This window comes from Scyliorhinus torazame, chromosome 1, assembly GCF_047496885.1.
Source record: "Scyliorhinus torazame isolate Kashiwa2021f chromosome 1, sScyTor2.1, whole genome shotgun sequence".
NCBI classification, from domain to species: domain Eukaryota; kingdom Metazoa; phylum Chordata; class Chondrichthyes; order Carcharhiniformes; family Scyliorhinidae; genus Scyliorhinus; species Scyliorhinus torazame.
In genome coordinates, this window is record NC_092707.1 from 118,890,832 (window position 1) to 118,909,291 (window position 18,460).

An 18,460-nucleotide genomic window follows, 5' to 3' on the forward strand; every position below is an offset into this window, starting at 1 on the left:
GCTGGAGCGACGGCTGGGGATACTGTGGAGCATCCGCGAGGCAGAGAGTATTGTGGACAGCATGTATAGAGAAGTGGTCATGTCGCATGCTAAGAGTCCACAGGAAGGGAATGGGTGATCAGCAGGCAGAGCAAGAGGACTAGCCAGGCTGTGCAGGAATCTCCTGTGGCTATTCCCCTGAAAAACAGATACACTGCTTTGGATACTGTTGAGGGGAATGGCCTCTCAGGGGAAAGCAGCGACAACCAATTTTATTGCACCATGGTTTGCTCTGCTGCATAGGGGAGGAGTAAAAGTTGTGGGAATACAATAATTATAGGGGATTCAATTGTAAGTGGAATAGATAGGCATTTCTGTAGCTGCAAACAAGACACCAGGATGGTATGTTGCCTCCCTGGTGCTAGAATCAAGCATGTCTCAGAGCGGTTACAGGACATTCTGGAGGGGGAGGGTGAACAGCCACTGCACGTAGTACACATCGGCACCAATTACATTGCTTAACACAAAGGGATGAGGTTCTAAAAGCCAAATATAGGGAGTTAGGAAGTAAGTTGAAAAGTAGGATATCAAAGGTAATGATCTCAGGATTACGACCAGTGCCATGTGCTAGTCAGAGTAAATATAGCAGGATATCTCTGATGAATACGTGGCTGGAAAGATGGTGCAAAGCAAGGGTTTCAGATTCCTAGGACATTGGGATCGGTTCTGGTGGAGGTGGGATCAGTATAAATTGGGTGGATTACATCTGGGGAGAGCTGGGACTGATGTTCTTGGGTGAGTATTTTCTGGTGTTGTTTTGGAGGGTTTAAACTAACTCGGGAGGTGGAATGTGAACCTAAGCATGGTGACAAGGGAAAGAGAAACAAGGACAGCAATGAAAGAAAGAACAGTAAAATGGAAAATTTATAGACAGGGTAATCAAAGGCCAGAGGCAGATAGGGCCACAGTGCAAACAAAAGTTAGGATGATTAAACATAGCAAAAAGGCAAGTCTAAAGGCTTTGGATCTAATGCATGAAGCATTCGGAATAAGGTAGAGGACCTGATGGCGCAAATCGAGGTAAATGAATATGATCTTATTGGCATTACATAAACATGGTTACCAGGAGAGCAAAATTGGGAATTCATATTCAGGGATATTTGACCTTTTGGAAGGGCAGGAGGGAAGGAAATGGTGGCGGTGGTGGTGGTGGTGGGGGGGGGGGGGGGGGGGGGGGGTAGCACTATTAATTAGAGATGAAATGGGGACAGTTGTGAGAGACAATCTCGACTCAGTGGTGTAGAGTCCATTTGGTTGGAGGAAAAAAAACAGCAAGGGAAAGAAGACATTGGTAGGAGCAGTGTAGAAATAGTGGCCATGCTGTGGGGAATGGGTATAAATCAACAAGTAATAGGACCATGTAAAAAGAATAGAGCAATTATGGGTGACTTTAATCTTCATGTTGATTGAGTTAATCAAGTTGGAAAGAGTAGCTATGACAACGAATTGATAGAGCTTTCATGTCAGAGACAGAGAGCAATATGTCATAGAGCCAACCAGGGGACAGGCTATCTTAGAACTGGTAATGAGACCGGAAGGTAAGAAAACTGCCAATGTGACACCCCTATTCAAAAAGGGAGGGAAGCAAAAAGCGGGTAACTATAGGCCGATTAGCCTGACATCTATTGTTGTAAAAATGTTGGAATCAATTATTAAGGAAGTAATAGCACATTTGGACAATCATAATCTAATCCAACAGATTTTCGAGGAAGTCTCAACCCGAGTGGATAGAGGGGAACAGTAGATGTGCTGTATTTAGACTTCCAGTAGGCATTCAACGAGATACCGCACAAAAGCTAAGCCATAAGAGCCTATGGTGTTGCAGCAGTATATTGGCCTGGAGAGAGAATTGGCTAATGGGCAGGAAATAGTGAGTCGGGATCTTTTTCAGTTTGCCAACCTGTAACTGGTGGGATTTCACCGGAATCAGTGCTGGGACAACAACTGTTTACACTATATGGGCATGAAACACCTGAATGGGAACAGAGTCCCGTAGTGTGCGCGATTAACCACACTAGCACAATTAGTCACGCCACCGAACGGCCATTCGGGTAGATTGGGGGCCTTGGTGGGAATGCGAGGCTGAGGTCGCACTCATTCTCTTTTCCTGCACGGAGGACTTCCGGCAAGTGGAGCTCCGCCATGCAGGATGAGATTGGGATGCCCCTCTTGACCTCCCCCACCCCGATGCGACCCCCGAATCCCCCCCCCCAAACCCCAATTCAATGTAAGGAGTCCACAGCCCCCCGCGCACTCCCGTGCACCCGCAGGTGCGACCCCCATCATGGGAAAAATGTCAGCCTGGAACACTGGCAGTGTCCCTGCCAGCTGCCAGTGCCACTGGGCACCTTGCTATAAAGTTGGTACCAAGGTGGCACTACCAGGCTGTCAGTGCCAGGGTGCCATGCTGGCAGTGTCAAGGTGCCCAGATGACACCAGAAGTGCAAAGGTGCCACCCTGCCGAGAGGGCAAGCACCTGGGGACCTCTAATCCTCTGGGAGACCCCCATGAGAGCCGTTCCATCTGGTCCCTGTTTGTGGTGACCAGCACTGATTGGCGCTTGCCTGAGACTAGCTGTCTCACTCTAATATGCAGATTTGCTCAAATGTGATCCCACCCACAATAGACGGGATTCACATCGCAATGTCCCGCGAGATTGCATTAGATGACTTCCGGGTCGCGGCGATGCGGAGCTAAGCCGCGCGAGTCGGCAGCTCCCGCAGAAACGGACTTTTGGGCCCGCTAACGGAGCCCCAACGGACCTGTAAAAAAAAAAACCCGTGGGGAAGAACGGAGGAAGCCCCCTACAGCCCTGCATGGACCGGACCCGCAGTGAAACGGCGAGGAAAGCCGCCCTGGAGCAGTGGGAGAAGAAAGAAGAAAAAAACAAAATGGCGGCGCCCACGGACAGAGAGGAGGTGAAAGAGTTCATCAAGTGCTGCTTCGAGGAGCTGCGTAAGGAGATGGTGGCGCCTATACTGGCAATGGTGGAAAAACTTGGAGCAACCCAGAAAGCCCAAGAGATGAAGATTCAGGAGATCCAGGAAAAAGTGAGTGAGAACGACGACGAGCTCGTGGGCCTGGCGGAGAGAGTGGAGCGGCACGAGGCGCTGCACAGGACGTGGGCGGGAAGACTCGAAGACCTGGAGAACAGATCAAGGAGAAACAACTTGAGGATCCTGGGTCTCCCAGAAGGAATGGAGGGGGCCGATGCCGCGGCATACGTGGGCACAATGATCGGGACGCTGATGGGTGTGGAGGCCCCCACGAGATTGCTGGAGCTGGATGGGGCGCACCGAGTGCTAGCGAGGAAGCCCAATGCAAAAGAGCCGCCAAGGGCGATGGTGGTGAGATTTCACCGGTTTACGGACAGAGAGGGGGTCCTGAAATGGGCCAAGAAGGAACGAAGCAGCAAGTGGGACAATGCGGAGATCAGAATATACCCGGACTGGAGCGCGGAGGTCGCTAAGCGGAGAGCGGGTTTCAACCGGGCGAAAGCGGTGCTGCACCGGAAAGGAGTGAAATTTGGAATGCTGCAGCCAGCGCGACTGTGGGTTACACATAATGGCCAACACCACTACTTCGAAACGCCTGAAGAGGAGTGTTCGCGCACTTGAAGGGACTGAAGGCAGACGTGGCTATGCTCCAAGAGACACACCTGAAGGTGGCGGACCAGGTCAGGTTAAGAAAGGGATGGGTAAGACAGGTATTTCACTCGGGATTGGACGCAAAAAATAGAGGGGTGGCAATTCTGGTGGGAAAGCATGTGTCTTTTGAGGCCAAGACTATCGTAGCGGATAATGGAGGGAGATATGTGATGGTGAGTGATAGGTTGCAAGGGACGTGGGTGGTGTTGGTAAATGTATACGCCCCGAACTGGGATGATGCTGGATTCATGAAGCGCATGTTGGGATGCATTCCGGACCTGGAGGTAGGAGGACTAATAATGGGAGGGGACTTCAATACGGTGCTGGACCCAGCACTGGACCGCTCCAGATCAAGGACGGGAAGGAGGCCAGCGGCGGCCAAGGTACTTAGGGGGTTTATGGATCAGATGGGGGGAGTGGACCCATGGAGGTTTGCAAGACCGCAGGCCAGTGAATTTTCTTTTTTCTCCCACGTGCATAAGGCTTACTCCCGGATAGATTTCTTTGTTCTGGGCGGGGCGCTCATCCCGAGAGTGGGGGGGGGGCGGAGTATTCGGCCATAGCCGTTTCGGACCATGCCCCGCACTGGGTGGAACTGGATCTGGGAGAGGAGAGGGACCAACGCCCGCTGTGGCGGCTGGATGAGGGACTGCTGGCCGATGAGGTGGTGTGTGGGAAGGTGAGGGTGTGTATTGAAAGGTACTTGGAGGCCAACGACAACGGGGAAGTGCGGGTGGGGGTGGTATGGGAGGCGTTGAAGGCGGTGATCAGGGGAGAGCTGATCTCCATCAGGGCTCATAGGGAGAAGATAGAGGGAATGGAAAGGGAGAGGCTAGTGGGGGAGATCTTGCGGGTGGACAGGAGATACGCAGAGGCCCCGGAGGAAAGGTTACTTGGGGAAAGGCGACGGCTCCAGACGGAGTTTGACCTGCTGACCACGGACAAGGCGGAGGCACAGTGGGGGAAGGCGCAAGGGGTGACTTACGAGTACGGGGAAAAGGCAAACCCTGATGCTGGCGCACCAGCTCCGTAAGAGGGCGGCACCGAGGGAAATAGGGGGAATCAAAGATGGAAGGGGAGCCACAGTTCAAAGTGCAACGAAAATAAATAAGGTATTTAAGGACTTCTATGAAGAGCTGTACAGATCCCAGCCCCCAGGGGGGCAAGGGGGGATGAGGCGATTCCTGGACCAGCTGGGGTTCCCGAGGGTGGAGGAGCAGGAGGCGGTTGGTTTGGGGGCACCAATTGGGCTGGAGGAGTTGAGTAAGGGTTTGGGGAGCATGCAGGCGGGGAAGGCCCCGGGGCCGGATGAGTTCCCGGTGGAATTCTATAGAAAATATGTGGACCTGCTGGCCCCGCTACTAGTGAGGACCTTCAACGAGGCAAGAGAGGAGGGAACCCTGCCCCAGACAATGTCGGAGGTGACAATCTCCCTGATTCTAAAGCGAGACAAGGATCCACTGCAATGTGGATCGTACAGGCCGATTTCGCTCCTCAATGTGGATGCTAAGCTATTGGCGAAGGTACTGGCCACTAGGATTGAGGACTGTGTCCCGGGGGTGATTCACAAGGACCAAACAGGATTTGTAAAGGGCAGGCAGTTAAATACCAATGTGCGGCGGCTCTTAAACGTGATAACGATGACATCGGAGGAGGGAGAGGCGGAGATAGTGGCAGCTATGGACGCGGAAAAAGCCTTTGACCGAGTAGAGTGGGAGTACCTCTGGGAGGTATTGCGCAGGTTTGGATTCGGGGGAGGGTTTATTAGATGGGTTAAGCTCCTTTACAGCGCCCCGGTGGCGAGCGAAGTGACAAACCGGCGGAGGTCGGAGTACTTTCGGCTGTACCGAGGGAACCCCCCTGTTGTTTGCACTGGCGATCGAACCCTTGGCCATATCACTTAGGGAGTCTCAGAAATGGAGGGGGATAGTCCGCGGGGGAGAGGAGCATCGGGTATCGCTATATGCGGATGACTTGCTGCTATACGTGGCGGACCCAATGGAGGGGATGGTGGAGGTCATGCAGACTCTGAAGGAGTTTGGAGAGTTTTCGGGCTACAAGCTTAATGTAGAGAAGAGTGAGCTTTTTGTATTACAGGCAGGGGACCAAGAAAGAGGGATAGGGGACCTACCGCTGAGGAGGGCGGAGAGGAGTTTTCGGTATCTGGGGATCCAGATAGCCAGAAGTTGGGGGGCCCTACATAAACTGAATTTTACGAGGGTGGAGGAGCAAATGGAGGAGGATTTTAAAAGATGGGACATGCTCCCGCTCTCGCTGGCGGGTAGGGTGCAGTCGGTCAAAATGGTGGTCCTTCTGAGGTTTTTGTTCGTGTTTCAGTGCCCCCCATCGTGATCACCAAGGGCTTTTTCAAGAGAGTAGGTAGGAGTATTATGGGGTATGTGTGGGCAAATAAGACCCCGAGGGTTAGGAGAGGGTTCTTGGAACGCAACAGGGACCAAGGAGGGTTGGCTTTGCCAAACCTAGAGAGTTACTACTGGGCAGCAAATGTGGCGATGATCCGTAAGTGGGTTATGGAGGGAGAGGGGGCGGCATGGAAGAGGATGGAGATGGCGTCCTGTAAAGGAACGAGCCTGGGGGCGTTGGTAACGGCACCGCTGCCGCTCTCGCCGACAAAATACACCACAAGCCCGGTGGTGGCGGCAACACTAAAGATCTGGGGCCAGTGGAGAAGACACAGGGGTGCAATGGGAGCATCGGTGTGGTCCCCGATCAGGGGTAACCACCGGTTTGTCCCGGGGAAGATGGATGGGGGGGGGTTCCAAGGCTGGCATCGGGCGGGGATAAGAAGAATGGGGGACCTGTTCATTGACGGGACATTTGCGAGCCTAGGGGCACTGGAGGAGAAATTTGAGCTACCCCCGGGAAATGCATTTAGATATATGCAGTGAGGGCTTTTGTGAGGCGACAGGTGAGGGAATTTCCGTTGCTCCCGGCACAAGAAGTTCAAGATAGGGTGATCTCGGGGGTATGGGTCGGGGAGGGCAAGGTGTCGGAAATATACCAAGAGATGAAAGAAGAGGGGGAAGCACTAGTAGAAGAACTGAAAGGTAAATGGGAGGAGGAGCTGGGGGAGGAGATTGAGGAAGGGCTATGGACCGACGCCCTGGGTAGGGTTAATACCTCCTCCTCGTGTACCAGGCTCAGTCTGATACAATTTAAGGTGGTTCACAGAGCGCATTTGACGAGGGCGAGGCTGAGTAGGTTCTTTGGGGTAGAGGATAGATGTGAAAGATGTTCAGGGAGCCCGGCGAACCATGTCCATATGTTTTGGTCATGCCCGGCATTGGAGGGGTTCTGGAGAGGAGTGGCGGGAATAATATCCCAGGTGGTGAAAGTCCGGGTCAAGCCAAGCTGGGGGCTAGCAATATTTGGAGTAGTGGATGAGCCGGGAGTACAGGAGGCGAAAGAGGTCGGAATTCTGGCCTTTGCATCCCTAGTAGCCCGGCGAAGGATCTTGCTATTGTGGAAGGAGGCGAAGCCCCCTAGCCTGGAGGCCTGGATTAACGACATGGCGGGGTTCATAAAATTGGAGAGAATGCTTTGAGAGGGTCTGCACAGGGGTTTTACAGGCGGTGGCAACCGTTCCTAGAATATCTCGCGGAGCGTTAGAAGAAGGTCGATCAGCAGCAGCAGCAACCCTGGGGGTGGGGGAGGGGGGAACGAGAGACTGTTTGAGGGGATGGACGAGCGGGAGATAGCATGGAGGGTGGGGGGAAACGGTACGCGCGGCCAAGAGCCAGTGTATAAAGCTATGTAAATATAACATCTTGCCTTGTATATATCTTGCTCAGGGAGAATTTGCATTATTTTGTTACGGGGGTGGGGGGGGGTTATTGTTTGTAAGGGGAAAAAATTGTGTTGTTAAAAAAACCTTAATAAAAATATTTTTTTTAAAAAGAGATTGCATTAGATCTTGTCGACGTGACAAGCTGGGTAGATCCCGGAAGAGGATCTCCCGGCATCTACCGGTCACATTGCACAGCGCCGCACTCCTTCATAATGTGGCTAGTAGGTCTTGACCTATATTAATGACATGGGGGAAGGAGGTGGATGTACTGCAGCCAGATTTGCAGAGGACACAAAAATAGGTGGAAAGGCAAGTTTCGAGATGAATATTAGCAACTTGCAAAGACATATTGATAGTGGGCAAAAAGTTGGCAAATGGACTATAATGTGGGAAAATGTGAAGTTGTTCATCTTGAAAGGGAGAACAAAAAAACAGTAAAACAAAAAAACAGTATTATTTAAAGGGGAAAACTGCAGAAAGCTGCAACACAATGGGACTTGAGCATGAAACACAGAAAGCTAGCACACTGGTGCAGCATGTAATCGGAAAGGTTAATGGAATGTGGGCCCTTATTTCAAGGGGTTTGGATGTGTAAGAGTAGGGATGTTTTGCTGCAACTGTACAAGGTACTGGTGAGACCACATCTGGAGTAGTTGTTAGCAGTTTTGGTCCCCTTATTTAAAGAAAGATATTATCTCATTGGAGACGGTTCAGAGAAGGTTTATTAGGATGATCCTCCTTATGGAGGAATTGTTTTATAAGCAAAGGTTAAACAGAATGGGACTCTACTCATTGGAATTCAGAAGAATGAGAGGCGATCTCATTGAAATATATAGAATTCTTAAGGGGCTTGATTGGGTAAATGCTGAGAGGATGTTTCTCCTTAGAACATAGAACAAACAGTGCAGAAGGAGGCCATTCGACCCATCGCGTCTGCACCGACCCAAAGCCAGCCCTCACTTACACCCTATCCCCGTAACCCAATAACCCTTCCTAACCTTTTTGGTCACTAAGGGCGATTTATCATGGCCAATCCACCTAACCTGCACATCTTTGGACTGTGGGAGGAAACCGGAGCACCCGGAGGAAATCCACGCAGACACGGGGAGAACGTGCAGACTCCGTGCAGCAGGGAATCGAAGCTGGGACCCTGGCACTGTGAAGCCACAGTGCTATCCACTTGTGCTACCGTGCTGCCCTTATGGGAGAGTTGTTTATAGAATCCCTACAGAGCAGGAGGCCATTCGGCAAATCTAGGCTGCACCAACCCTCTGACAGAACATCCTACCCAGGCCACTCCCGAGCCGTATCCCCATAATCCCACCTAACCTGCATATCCATGTACTGTGGGAGGACATCAGAACACCCGGAGGAAACTCATGCAGACACGGGAAGAACATGCAGACTCGACACAGCCAGTCATCCAAATCCGGAATTGAACCCAGCCAGGTCCCTGGTCCTGTAAGGCAGCAGTGTTAACCACTATGTCACCGTGCCACCCCATGACACCCTGGGCTAGTGTGTGATCAATTTCAGCTCCACTTGACCCAGAGTCGCAACACAAGTGAAATTAAATGTTATTTTAAAATATATTGGCTGAACCCAATAAACTGCACTCACCAGGTTTGTAACTTTAACTCAAGTGACCTTTTATTATGCACAGTATTATAATTAAACTGACAGAAACATGTAACTGACTATCTGATACCCCTTTCCAACACCCCCCCTGCACACACACACACACACACTTTTGACTACACCCACTGTCTACACACACACACACAGGCAAACAACACAGATGATGATTCAGAGGTAAAACAAAACCAAATAAAAATAAGAAGTAAGGGATTTTGGATGCACTTTGATGGCTTCCAATTAATCTCTTTTGGTCTTTTGGAGTCTAAGTTTTAGTTTCAGTACTTCATCCTTCAATGCTTGTGATGGTTATTCTCCAGCAAGGTTGTCTACTTTCTCTGTAGATTCAGGATTATTTCAAGTTTACAGCAAAGATGTGCCAGACATTCACTGGTTTTAGAATGATAAAACAGTTTTTCAATTCAGCAGCAAAAGAAAGAGAGAGAGAGCGAGCAACTGTTCCTTTCACTTCCAAGATTCTTCCCAGTTCTCCCAAAAAGTATCACGTGGAAACCAATCATTGACTGTTGTCTGCAGAACACTGTCCCTGGCCAACCCACCATTTCCCAGCCAACCTAGCAGACCAACTTTCTCCAAAGCTGGTTCCTAAGATTCACTCGGCGCCAAAGAATCGGTTTATCCTCTCCAAAATACAAAACCTAGGAACATAATGTCCTGATGAGCAAGCTGCTTCAGCTTGAACCCTCTTTTTAAAGTCACATTCTGAATATGGGTCCATGGACCAAAAATAATAAAAACAAAGAAATTAGGAACAAAGGAAATAAACAGGAAGGACTTTTAAAAGTCTAGGACCAGAGGGCACAGTCTCAGAATAAAGGGGTGCCAATTTAAGATTGAGATGAGGAATTTTTTCTCTCAAGAGAAGAGTCTTTGGAACTCGATGCCACAGAAGTGGGGACAGAGTCCTTGTGTATATTTAAGGTTGAGATGGATAGATTCTTGATAATAAGGGAATAAAAGGTAACAGTTAAAGGGCAGGAAAGTGGACGTGAGGAATGTCATCAAATTAGCCATGATCCTATTGAATAACGGAGAAGACTCGAGGGGACGAACAGCCGACTCTTGCACCTATATCTTTTGATCTTTTTAGCCACTTATTTCAAGACCGGAGGAAGTCCATCAGCATCGGGGGATTTGCCAACCTGTAGACCCAACAATTTACTCAGTTTCATTTTTCTGATGATTGTAATTTTCCCCGAGTTCCTTGCCTGCTCCCATTTCCTAATTTACACCTATTGCTCGGATGTTCCTTGTATCCTCTGTAGTGAAGATTAATGAAAATAATTGTTCAATTCATCTGCCATCTCCTTATTTTCCATTATTAATTCACCAGGCTCTCTTCCTATAGGACCATTGCTCACTTGATTAACAATTTTCTTTTTTCCACTAACTATTAAACTTCTTCCTATCTATCTTTATATTTCTAGCTAGCTTGCGCTCGTAAGGGCAGTACTGTGGGACAGTGGTTCACACAAGTCTCACAGCACCAGGTACCTGGGTTCAATTCCGGCCTCGGGTGACTGTTAGTATGGAGTTTGCACTTTCTCTCTGTATCTGCGTGGGTTTCCTCCAGATGCTTCGGTTTCCTCCCACAGTTCCTCCCACAGTCCAAAGATGTGCAGGTTAGGTGGATTGGTCATGTTAAATTGCCACTTAGGGTGGGGTTGCAGGAATAGGGCGGGAAATTGGGCCGAGGTAGGGTGCTCTGTAGAAGGGACTGTGGAGTTAGGTCTCTGTACAGCTATGCAACATTTCTGGAGAAAACACGATTGATAGAGGGAGAGCAGCTTCTTTCCTCTGAGCGTCCAGGACTCTAACTGAACTTACCCTGCCATTCAGGCAGTACCTAATCACCGCCTGTTACTGGGCAGAATAGGGCCTTTTGGCCAATTCATTGGTCACCAGCCAACCAATCGAACCAAGTCTCTTGGGTGCCACAAAGTTTGAGTTCTGCTGTTCAAAAGTTAGCACAGTGTTCTCTTTTGTAACTTTTGAGTTCCCTACTTCCTCTGCTTGACTTAAAGACATATACCCATTATGCATCCATGGCTCCAAATGACAACAACAAAATAAAGAAATGGGAAAATAAGGGAATCAACAGGACTCATTGGAATATATCTATTCATTGTATTCTGAAAAATCCGCTAAAAGTCAGCCACTGCATCTCTATTTACATATCCTTTAACCTAATTTGCCAATTCATTTTAGCTAAATCTGCTTTCAGCCCTCACAATTACCCTTATTTCAGTTTAAAATACTAGTCTTAGGCCCACTCTTCTCCCCTCAAACAGATTGAAAATTCAATCATATTATGATCGCTGCTAGAGGTATCTTCACTGAGGTCATTAATTAATCCTAATTCATTGCATAATATCAAGTCTAGCATTGCATGTTCTCTGGTTGTTGCCAGAACCCTCTGTTCTAAGAAACTTTCCTGAAAACATTCTATGAATTCCTTGTCTAGGCTAATTTAACCTTCTGATTTTTCTTTATGTAGATTAAAATCCCCCTTGATTATTGTCATATCTTTCTAACAAGCTTCCATTATTTCTTCCTTTATACCCTATCCCACTATGTGATTACATTAGGGGGCCTGTGCGCCACTCCCGCATGTGACTTCTTGCCTTTATCATTTTTCATCTCTACCCAAACTACTTCTGCATCCTGGTGTCCTGAACTTAAGTCATCCCTCTATTGTGCTAATACTATCATTAATTAACGTGATGGGTAATAGATGTGGCCTTGTCAGCCACCTCCGAAGAACTTTTTTAAAATCCTTGTTTCCACTCTGTAGTTGATATGAGGTTACTGCTTAGGAGGTATACCTATTCTCAGTGTTAAATTCTCGAGCATATATTTTGCTGCTTTTTGAAGGTAAAGTATTTTAATAGAGTTTCACAGGCATGGTGAATTTATTGAAGATAATTATGTCTTCCCTAATATTTAAAATTAAATCAAAATTTCTCAAGGCTCTTCCATTTCCAATTTTAACATGCAACATTATTTTTACACAGCGATGCTCATTCAAAGGGAACAGAAGGTATGTGCATCCAAATATATGAAACAAGAGCAGAATTAGGCATTTCGGCCACTCGAGCCTCTTCACCATTCAATGGCTGATCTGATTGTGGCCTTCAATCATAATATCATGCCTGCACCCATCAGCCTTTGATTTTCTTTGTTAGACAAGAACCTACCCCTGGTCTTAAAATATTCAATATCCCCGCCTCCAGCGCACCCTGGGGAAGAGAGTTTAACATACACACAAACCTCAGACAAAAACATTCTCTTCACCAGCACCTTAAGTTGCTGACCTCTTAATTTTAAACTGTGTCCCCTAGTTGAGGTGTCTCCCACAATTAAGGGGAAACATCCTTTTAGCATCCACTCTATCAAGCCTCCAGAAGGAAACAGAGTAGGCATAAATGGGTCATTTCCATGTTGGTAAAGTTTGATGAATGGAGTGTGACTGGGATCAATGCTGGGGCCTCAACGATGTATACCTCATGTCAATGACTTGTAATAAGAGACCAAGGGTGGGATCCTCCGTTGCCCAACGCCAAAATCGTATCCAGCGATCGGGTGGAGAATCTCCGTTTGCGACCGAATCGTGGTCGGTGCCATTTTTCGGAGACTCTGCCTCCTCCAAATCAGAGTCATCTAGGACCACGCCGTTGCGACGGTGCCTGCACGTCGCTTTGAGGCCATCCACCGATGCTCCGCTCCTGATGGGCCAAGTTCACGACCCCGCGGGTTGCGTATGGTCTGAGTTTTCATAAACCCGGCGTGGTGGCTGCGGACTGTGTCCAGCGTTGCCATAGTCGGGGGGGGCCGGGGAGACATGTTACTGGTAGGGGGGGCTTCGGAAATGGCTGGTGGGGGACTGGTGGGGGTGGTCCGGGTGTGGCGAGGTTGGGTCAGGGGGACACTATTTGGCTGGCTGTGTCCATGCATGCCGGCACCATGGTGTGTGGCTCAACCGCTGCAGGTCTTCGCCATGCACATGCATGGCCACGGACCGCGCAATTCTCCAGCCATTCCCCATAAATCGCGCGACTCCCCTGCTAGCCCCACGGAGGGGGGAGAATAAGGGTCTGGAAACGGATGCCGACGCCGGAGTAAAACACTCCGGTTTTTACTCCAGCGTCGGCACTTAGACTCCCATTGGGAGAATCCCGCCCAAGGAGTCTGCAAAGGAACATAGATTGGTTAAGTGAGTGGGCAAAAAATTTGGCAGGTGGTGCATAATGTGGAAAACTGTGAACTTGTCCATTTTGACAGGAAAAATGGAAAAACTGCATATTATTTAAATGGAGAGAGATTACAGAACTCTGGGGTACAGAGAGATCTGGAGGTCCTGGGAGATGATTTAGGAAAAGTTAGTATGCAGATACAGCTGGTACTTAGGAAGGCAAATGGAATGTTGTCCTTTGTTGCAAGAGGAATGGAATATAAAAGGAGGAATATTTTGTTGCAGTTTTCCAGAGCGTTGGTGAGGCCACATTTGGAGTACTGTGTACAGTTTTGGTCTCCTTACTTAAGAAAGGATATAAATGTGTTATAAATGTTCAGAGAAGGTTCATTTGACTGATACCAGGGATTGAAGGGGGTATTATTGTGATGAATGTCAGAAATCTTTATATGTATATATTGTATTGTGTGTCTGTTGTAGTAATGTTCGTAAAAGGACTTAGGTTAACGTCTGCCAAAGCTGTGGTTAAGGAGTCAATAGCTTGGCAGCGTGATGTCACTCATGGGAGGGTCTGGGTCTGTTTTTAGTGTAGTGTTTCAGTCCTGAACTGTGTCTGTTGTTTTAGTTTCATTTTTAGAGTTCTGCTCTGGTTTCTGAGAAAGGATGGTGTGCTCCTCAGATTGACTTCTGAAAGCTTCTCTCCCAAGGACTTTGTGCAGAAATCTGTAAGCCTCGTGGTGTTAACTGTATTAATAAGTGGCATTTGACCTGTGTGTGGATTTTGCTTAATTGAAATTTTTGAAGTAGGTAGGAAAGTAAGCTAAAAGACCTTTTTTATTTTTTGGTAAGAACTGTTTAACTGTTAATTGAAAAGCTGTTTTTTCCTTGGATGTTCGCTAATGAGGTTAATCCTGTGGTAATAATAAATTTTGGTTTCATATAAAAGATCCCATTTGTCAGTGGAATCACTCCTGGAGCGAAGTATCCTTTCCTCACAGTTTACAAATTGAAAAATTGTTGGCGTCTCTTCCGGTTTCCTCATTTAAACTGGGGTCTGGTCCGGGTACTGTAACATTATCTTATGAGGAAAGGTTGGGCCTGTATTCATTGGAGTTTAGAAGATTGTGAGTGATCTTACTGAAGCATATAAAATCCTGAGGGGACTTGACATGGTGGATGCTGAAAGAATATTTTCCCTTCTGGGAGAGACTAGAACTGAGACACAGTGTAAAAATAAGGGGGCTCCCATTTAAGTTGGAGTTGAGAACAATTGTTTTCTCTGAGGATTGTGGATCTTTGGAACTCTTCCCCAGAGAGTGGTGGAGGCAGGGTCAATTCATATTTTTCCGGCAGAGGCAGATAGGAGTCAAGGGTTATCAGGGGTAGACAGAATAGGGAGTTAGGAGGCCCCAGCAGATCAGCCATGATCTTACTAAATGGCAGAGGAGGCTCCGGGGGCCGAATGGTTTACTCCTGCTCTTAATTTGTACATTTGTATCTTATATGTTTTGATAAGATCACCTCTCATCCTTCTAAACTCCAAATGATAAAGGACCAATATGTCCAATCTTTCCTCATAAGATAACTCTCTCATCCCAGGGATCAGTCGAGAAGTAAAGCTGGCCATCTAATTTTCACCTTGCTGCCTGCAATCTGCACCAAGTGACACCAGTTAGACATAAAGACAGAACAAACATCTGAGTTTCTGGACACAAAGATTCAGTTCTGTATTTTAAAGGAATCACTGTTGCTTTTTAGTACAATACAGCAGAAGAGAAACCAAACTCATAAGATAATTCTTTAATACTGGCCTGTCCCAAGTAAGAACCATATGACTCTGCAGTAGGAATTCCACCATGTTTCAGCATCCATTCGAACGCTCGCCATTCTTCCCCTCCATCACAAGCAGCATTTCCAAAACCCCATGTACAATCGACCAACGCTTGTTGAGAAAGATGGACTAAATATCCTGTCTGAAAAGAAACACAAGTATTGAATTTAAGTTTGCCACAACAATTCTGTTAATGATTATTTTTTTAAAAATGGAACAACATCCAAGTCATTTCAATGTATAGTACGAAGTCTTACAGTATGCAAGTAGTGAATGCAATGTGACATGAATTCAAGGTCCTGGTTGAGGCCGTACACATGCGTGCGGAACTTGGCTATCAGTTTCTGCTCAGCGATTCTGTGTTGTCGCGCGTCCTGAAGGCCGCCTTGGAGAATGCTTATCCGAAGATCAGAGGCTGAATCCCTTGACTGCTGAAGTGTCCCCGACTGGAAGGGAACATTCCTGCCTGGCGATTGTTGCGTGATGTCCATTCATCCGTTGTTGCAGCGTCTGCATGGTCTCGCCAATGTACCACACCTCAGGACATCCTTTCCTGCAGCCTATGAGGTAGACAATGTTGGCCGAGTCACACGAGTATGTACCATGTACCTGGTGGGTTCTGTTCTCACGTGTAATGGTGCTACCCATGTCGATGATCTAGCAGAGGTTGCCATGGCAGGATTGTGTGGTGTCGTAGTCGCTGTTCTCCTGAAGGCTGGGTAGTTTGCTGCAAACAATGGTCTGTTTGAGGTTGCGCGGTTGTTTGAAGGCAAGTAGTGGGGGGGTGGGATGGCCTTGGCACGATGTTTCTCTTCATCAATGACATGTTGAAGGCTGCAAAGAAGACGTCATAGTTTCTCCGCTCCAGGGAAGTACTGGACGTCGAAGGGTACTCTGTAGGTTGTGTCCCGTGTTTGTCTTCTGAGGGGGTTGGTGCGTGTTTTGCTGTGGCGCATTGTAACTGTCGATCGATGAGTCGAGTGCCATATCCCGTTCTTAGGGCAGCACGGTAGCATAGTGGTTAGCACAATTGCTTCACAGCTTCAGGGTCCCAGGTTCAATTCCGGCTTGGGTCACTGTCTGTGCGGAGTCTACACATCCTCCCCGTGTGTGCGTGGGTTTCCTCCGGGTGCTCCGGTTTCCTCCCACAGTCCAAAGATGTGCAGGTTAGGTGGATTGGCCATGATAAATTGCCCTTAGTGTCCAAAATTGGGTTATGGGGATAAGGTGGAGGTGTTGACCTTGGGTAGGGTGCTCTTTCCAAGAGCCGGTGCAGACTCGACGGGCCAAATGGCCTCCTTCTGCACTGTAAATTCTATGATTCTATGATTATGAGGGCGTCTTTCAGCGTCTGTAGATGGTGTGGCCCCATAATGCCACACTCTGCCAAATGCTCACTCTCACCTCACCTTGAGAATTCATGTTTGGACGAAGGCTGTAATGAGGTCAGGGGCTGAGTAGGCATGGTGGATCCCAAACTGAGTGCCTGTGAGCAAGTTATTGCTGAGTAAATTACGCTTGATAGCACTGTTGATCACCCCTTCCATCACTTATGAGTGATAGTAGATGGATATGGTGCTAATTAGCTAGGTTGGATTTGTCCTGCTTTTTGTCGACAGGACATACCTGAGAAATTTTCCACATTGTCAGGAAAAAGGAAGGCAGTGTCAATTGTGACACCAGGCTTGCCAAAGACGAGAACAGAACCATCACGAGGAAGGGGTGGCAGGGCCTGCTCCACACACAGAGGATGCACTCCAGAGAGCTGTTGCTTGGATACACCTCGCTAGAGCCAGGGCCTACAGGCAGCATCTGACATGCTTGCAGATGTCAGAGAACCACCCAGAGACTATGCATGCTCAAGGAACTGGTTGATCACATTTGCCACTTGCTGCAGGATTTGGCACCACAGGGACTTGGAGGGCATGCACTGCCGGTGTCATAGAAAGTGGCTGCAGCACTCAATTTTTACGTCAGTGGCTCCTTTCAGGGCTCCACAGGTGACCTCTGTGGGGTTTTGCAAGTTTTCACACCCAAGTGCATCCAGGAGGTGATGGACACAATCTTTGCGAGGGCACAACATTGTCCATTTCGACTAGATCAAGCAAGCTAGGATGCAAGTGATGGGCTTTGTGCAAATCTCTGATTTTTCACAGGTAGAGTTCCATTAACTGCACTCATGTGACACTCAGATCTCCGTGGCATCAACTATCAACTGTGAACCACAAGGGCTTCCATTTGCTCAATGTTCAGCTGGTCTGCGACCACACAAAGCGAATCCTCCTGGTGTGTGCTCCGTTCACTGGCAGAATTTACTACTCCTACTTTCTGAACTGCTCTCAGATCGCTGACCTCAGTATGTTGATCAGTCAGACTGAAGGTGGACGGACTCCTCCATGGGGCCTTGTAATCTGAGGAGTGAGGCAGACGTCCCTCCCTCTTTTTCCTGACCTTGCCTTTGAAGCTGTAGCAACTGAGGCATGACCGAGTCAGATATCATCTGTCTGATCTCCAGCAATCCTCCCAGTGCCAGCACCGTGGGGCATTCCTGCCTTGGCCTGCAGAGAGAGTGAGATGCTGACCAGATTGTGACCCCGAAGCTGACTGAGGTGTATCTCCACGCTGGTGGAGGGTGTGGGTGAGCGCTGTGACGATTCGTCTGTTTCCGGAAATAGGAATTCATGGTTGTCATGATATTCAGGTAAACATCATAGCACATACATACATACATACTGATGGACAGATCAACGGACCAATCAACACACACACAACACGACAGCTAATCACAGGCAAGAGCATACACAGTACAAAACAGGGAACACGACACTTCCTGGGCACTCGAGCAGGAGACAGCTCAGGGCATAGAGCTCATTACAAGCCACTCATGTGCTGAGTGCCACTACAAGATAGAATTAGGAATAGGTCCACAGATTCAAGGGCTATGATCGAACCTCAGTAAACAGTTTACCAGTGTAAATAGATGTTTGAAATAAAACTGCGTTGTACCATTCGCAACCGTGTTTGTTCGTCTGTGTAGCAGAGTACCCAACATTTCATAGTACCAGGAGTGACTTTGGTACCTACCTACAAATCCTCCGGAATCCGCCATCCTGCGCCATGGACACCGTCAACACACCGCAGCCGCTGCAAGTCGCTGGAAACCTCGGCGTTAATTGGAAGCTGTTCAAACAGCGCTTCCAGCTCTTTCTGGAAGCCAAAGAAAAGGAGAGCGCTTCGGACACCAGAAAGATCGCCATCCTCCTCACCACGGCAGGTCAACACGCCAT

The 18,460-nt window shown here is 48.3% G+C and overlaps 1 protein-coding gene across 1 annotated transcript in view; it reads right to left on the bottom strand.

The window, feature by feature from the left end:
• LOC140411413 (uncharacterized) overlaps nucleotides 1–18,460 on the bottom strand; it is a 222,753-nt gene that overhangs the window by 77,410 nt on the left and 126,883 nt on the right. Inside the window, exon 9 of the mRNA XM_072500525.1 lies at nucleotides 15,154–15,315. Coding sequence (XP_072356626.1) covers nucleotides 15,154–15,315 — 162 coding nt within the window. The remainder of the gene's footprint in view (nucleotides 1–15,153; nucleotides 15,316–18,460) is intronic.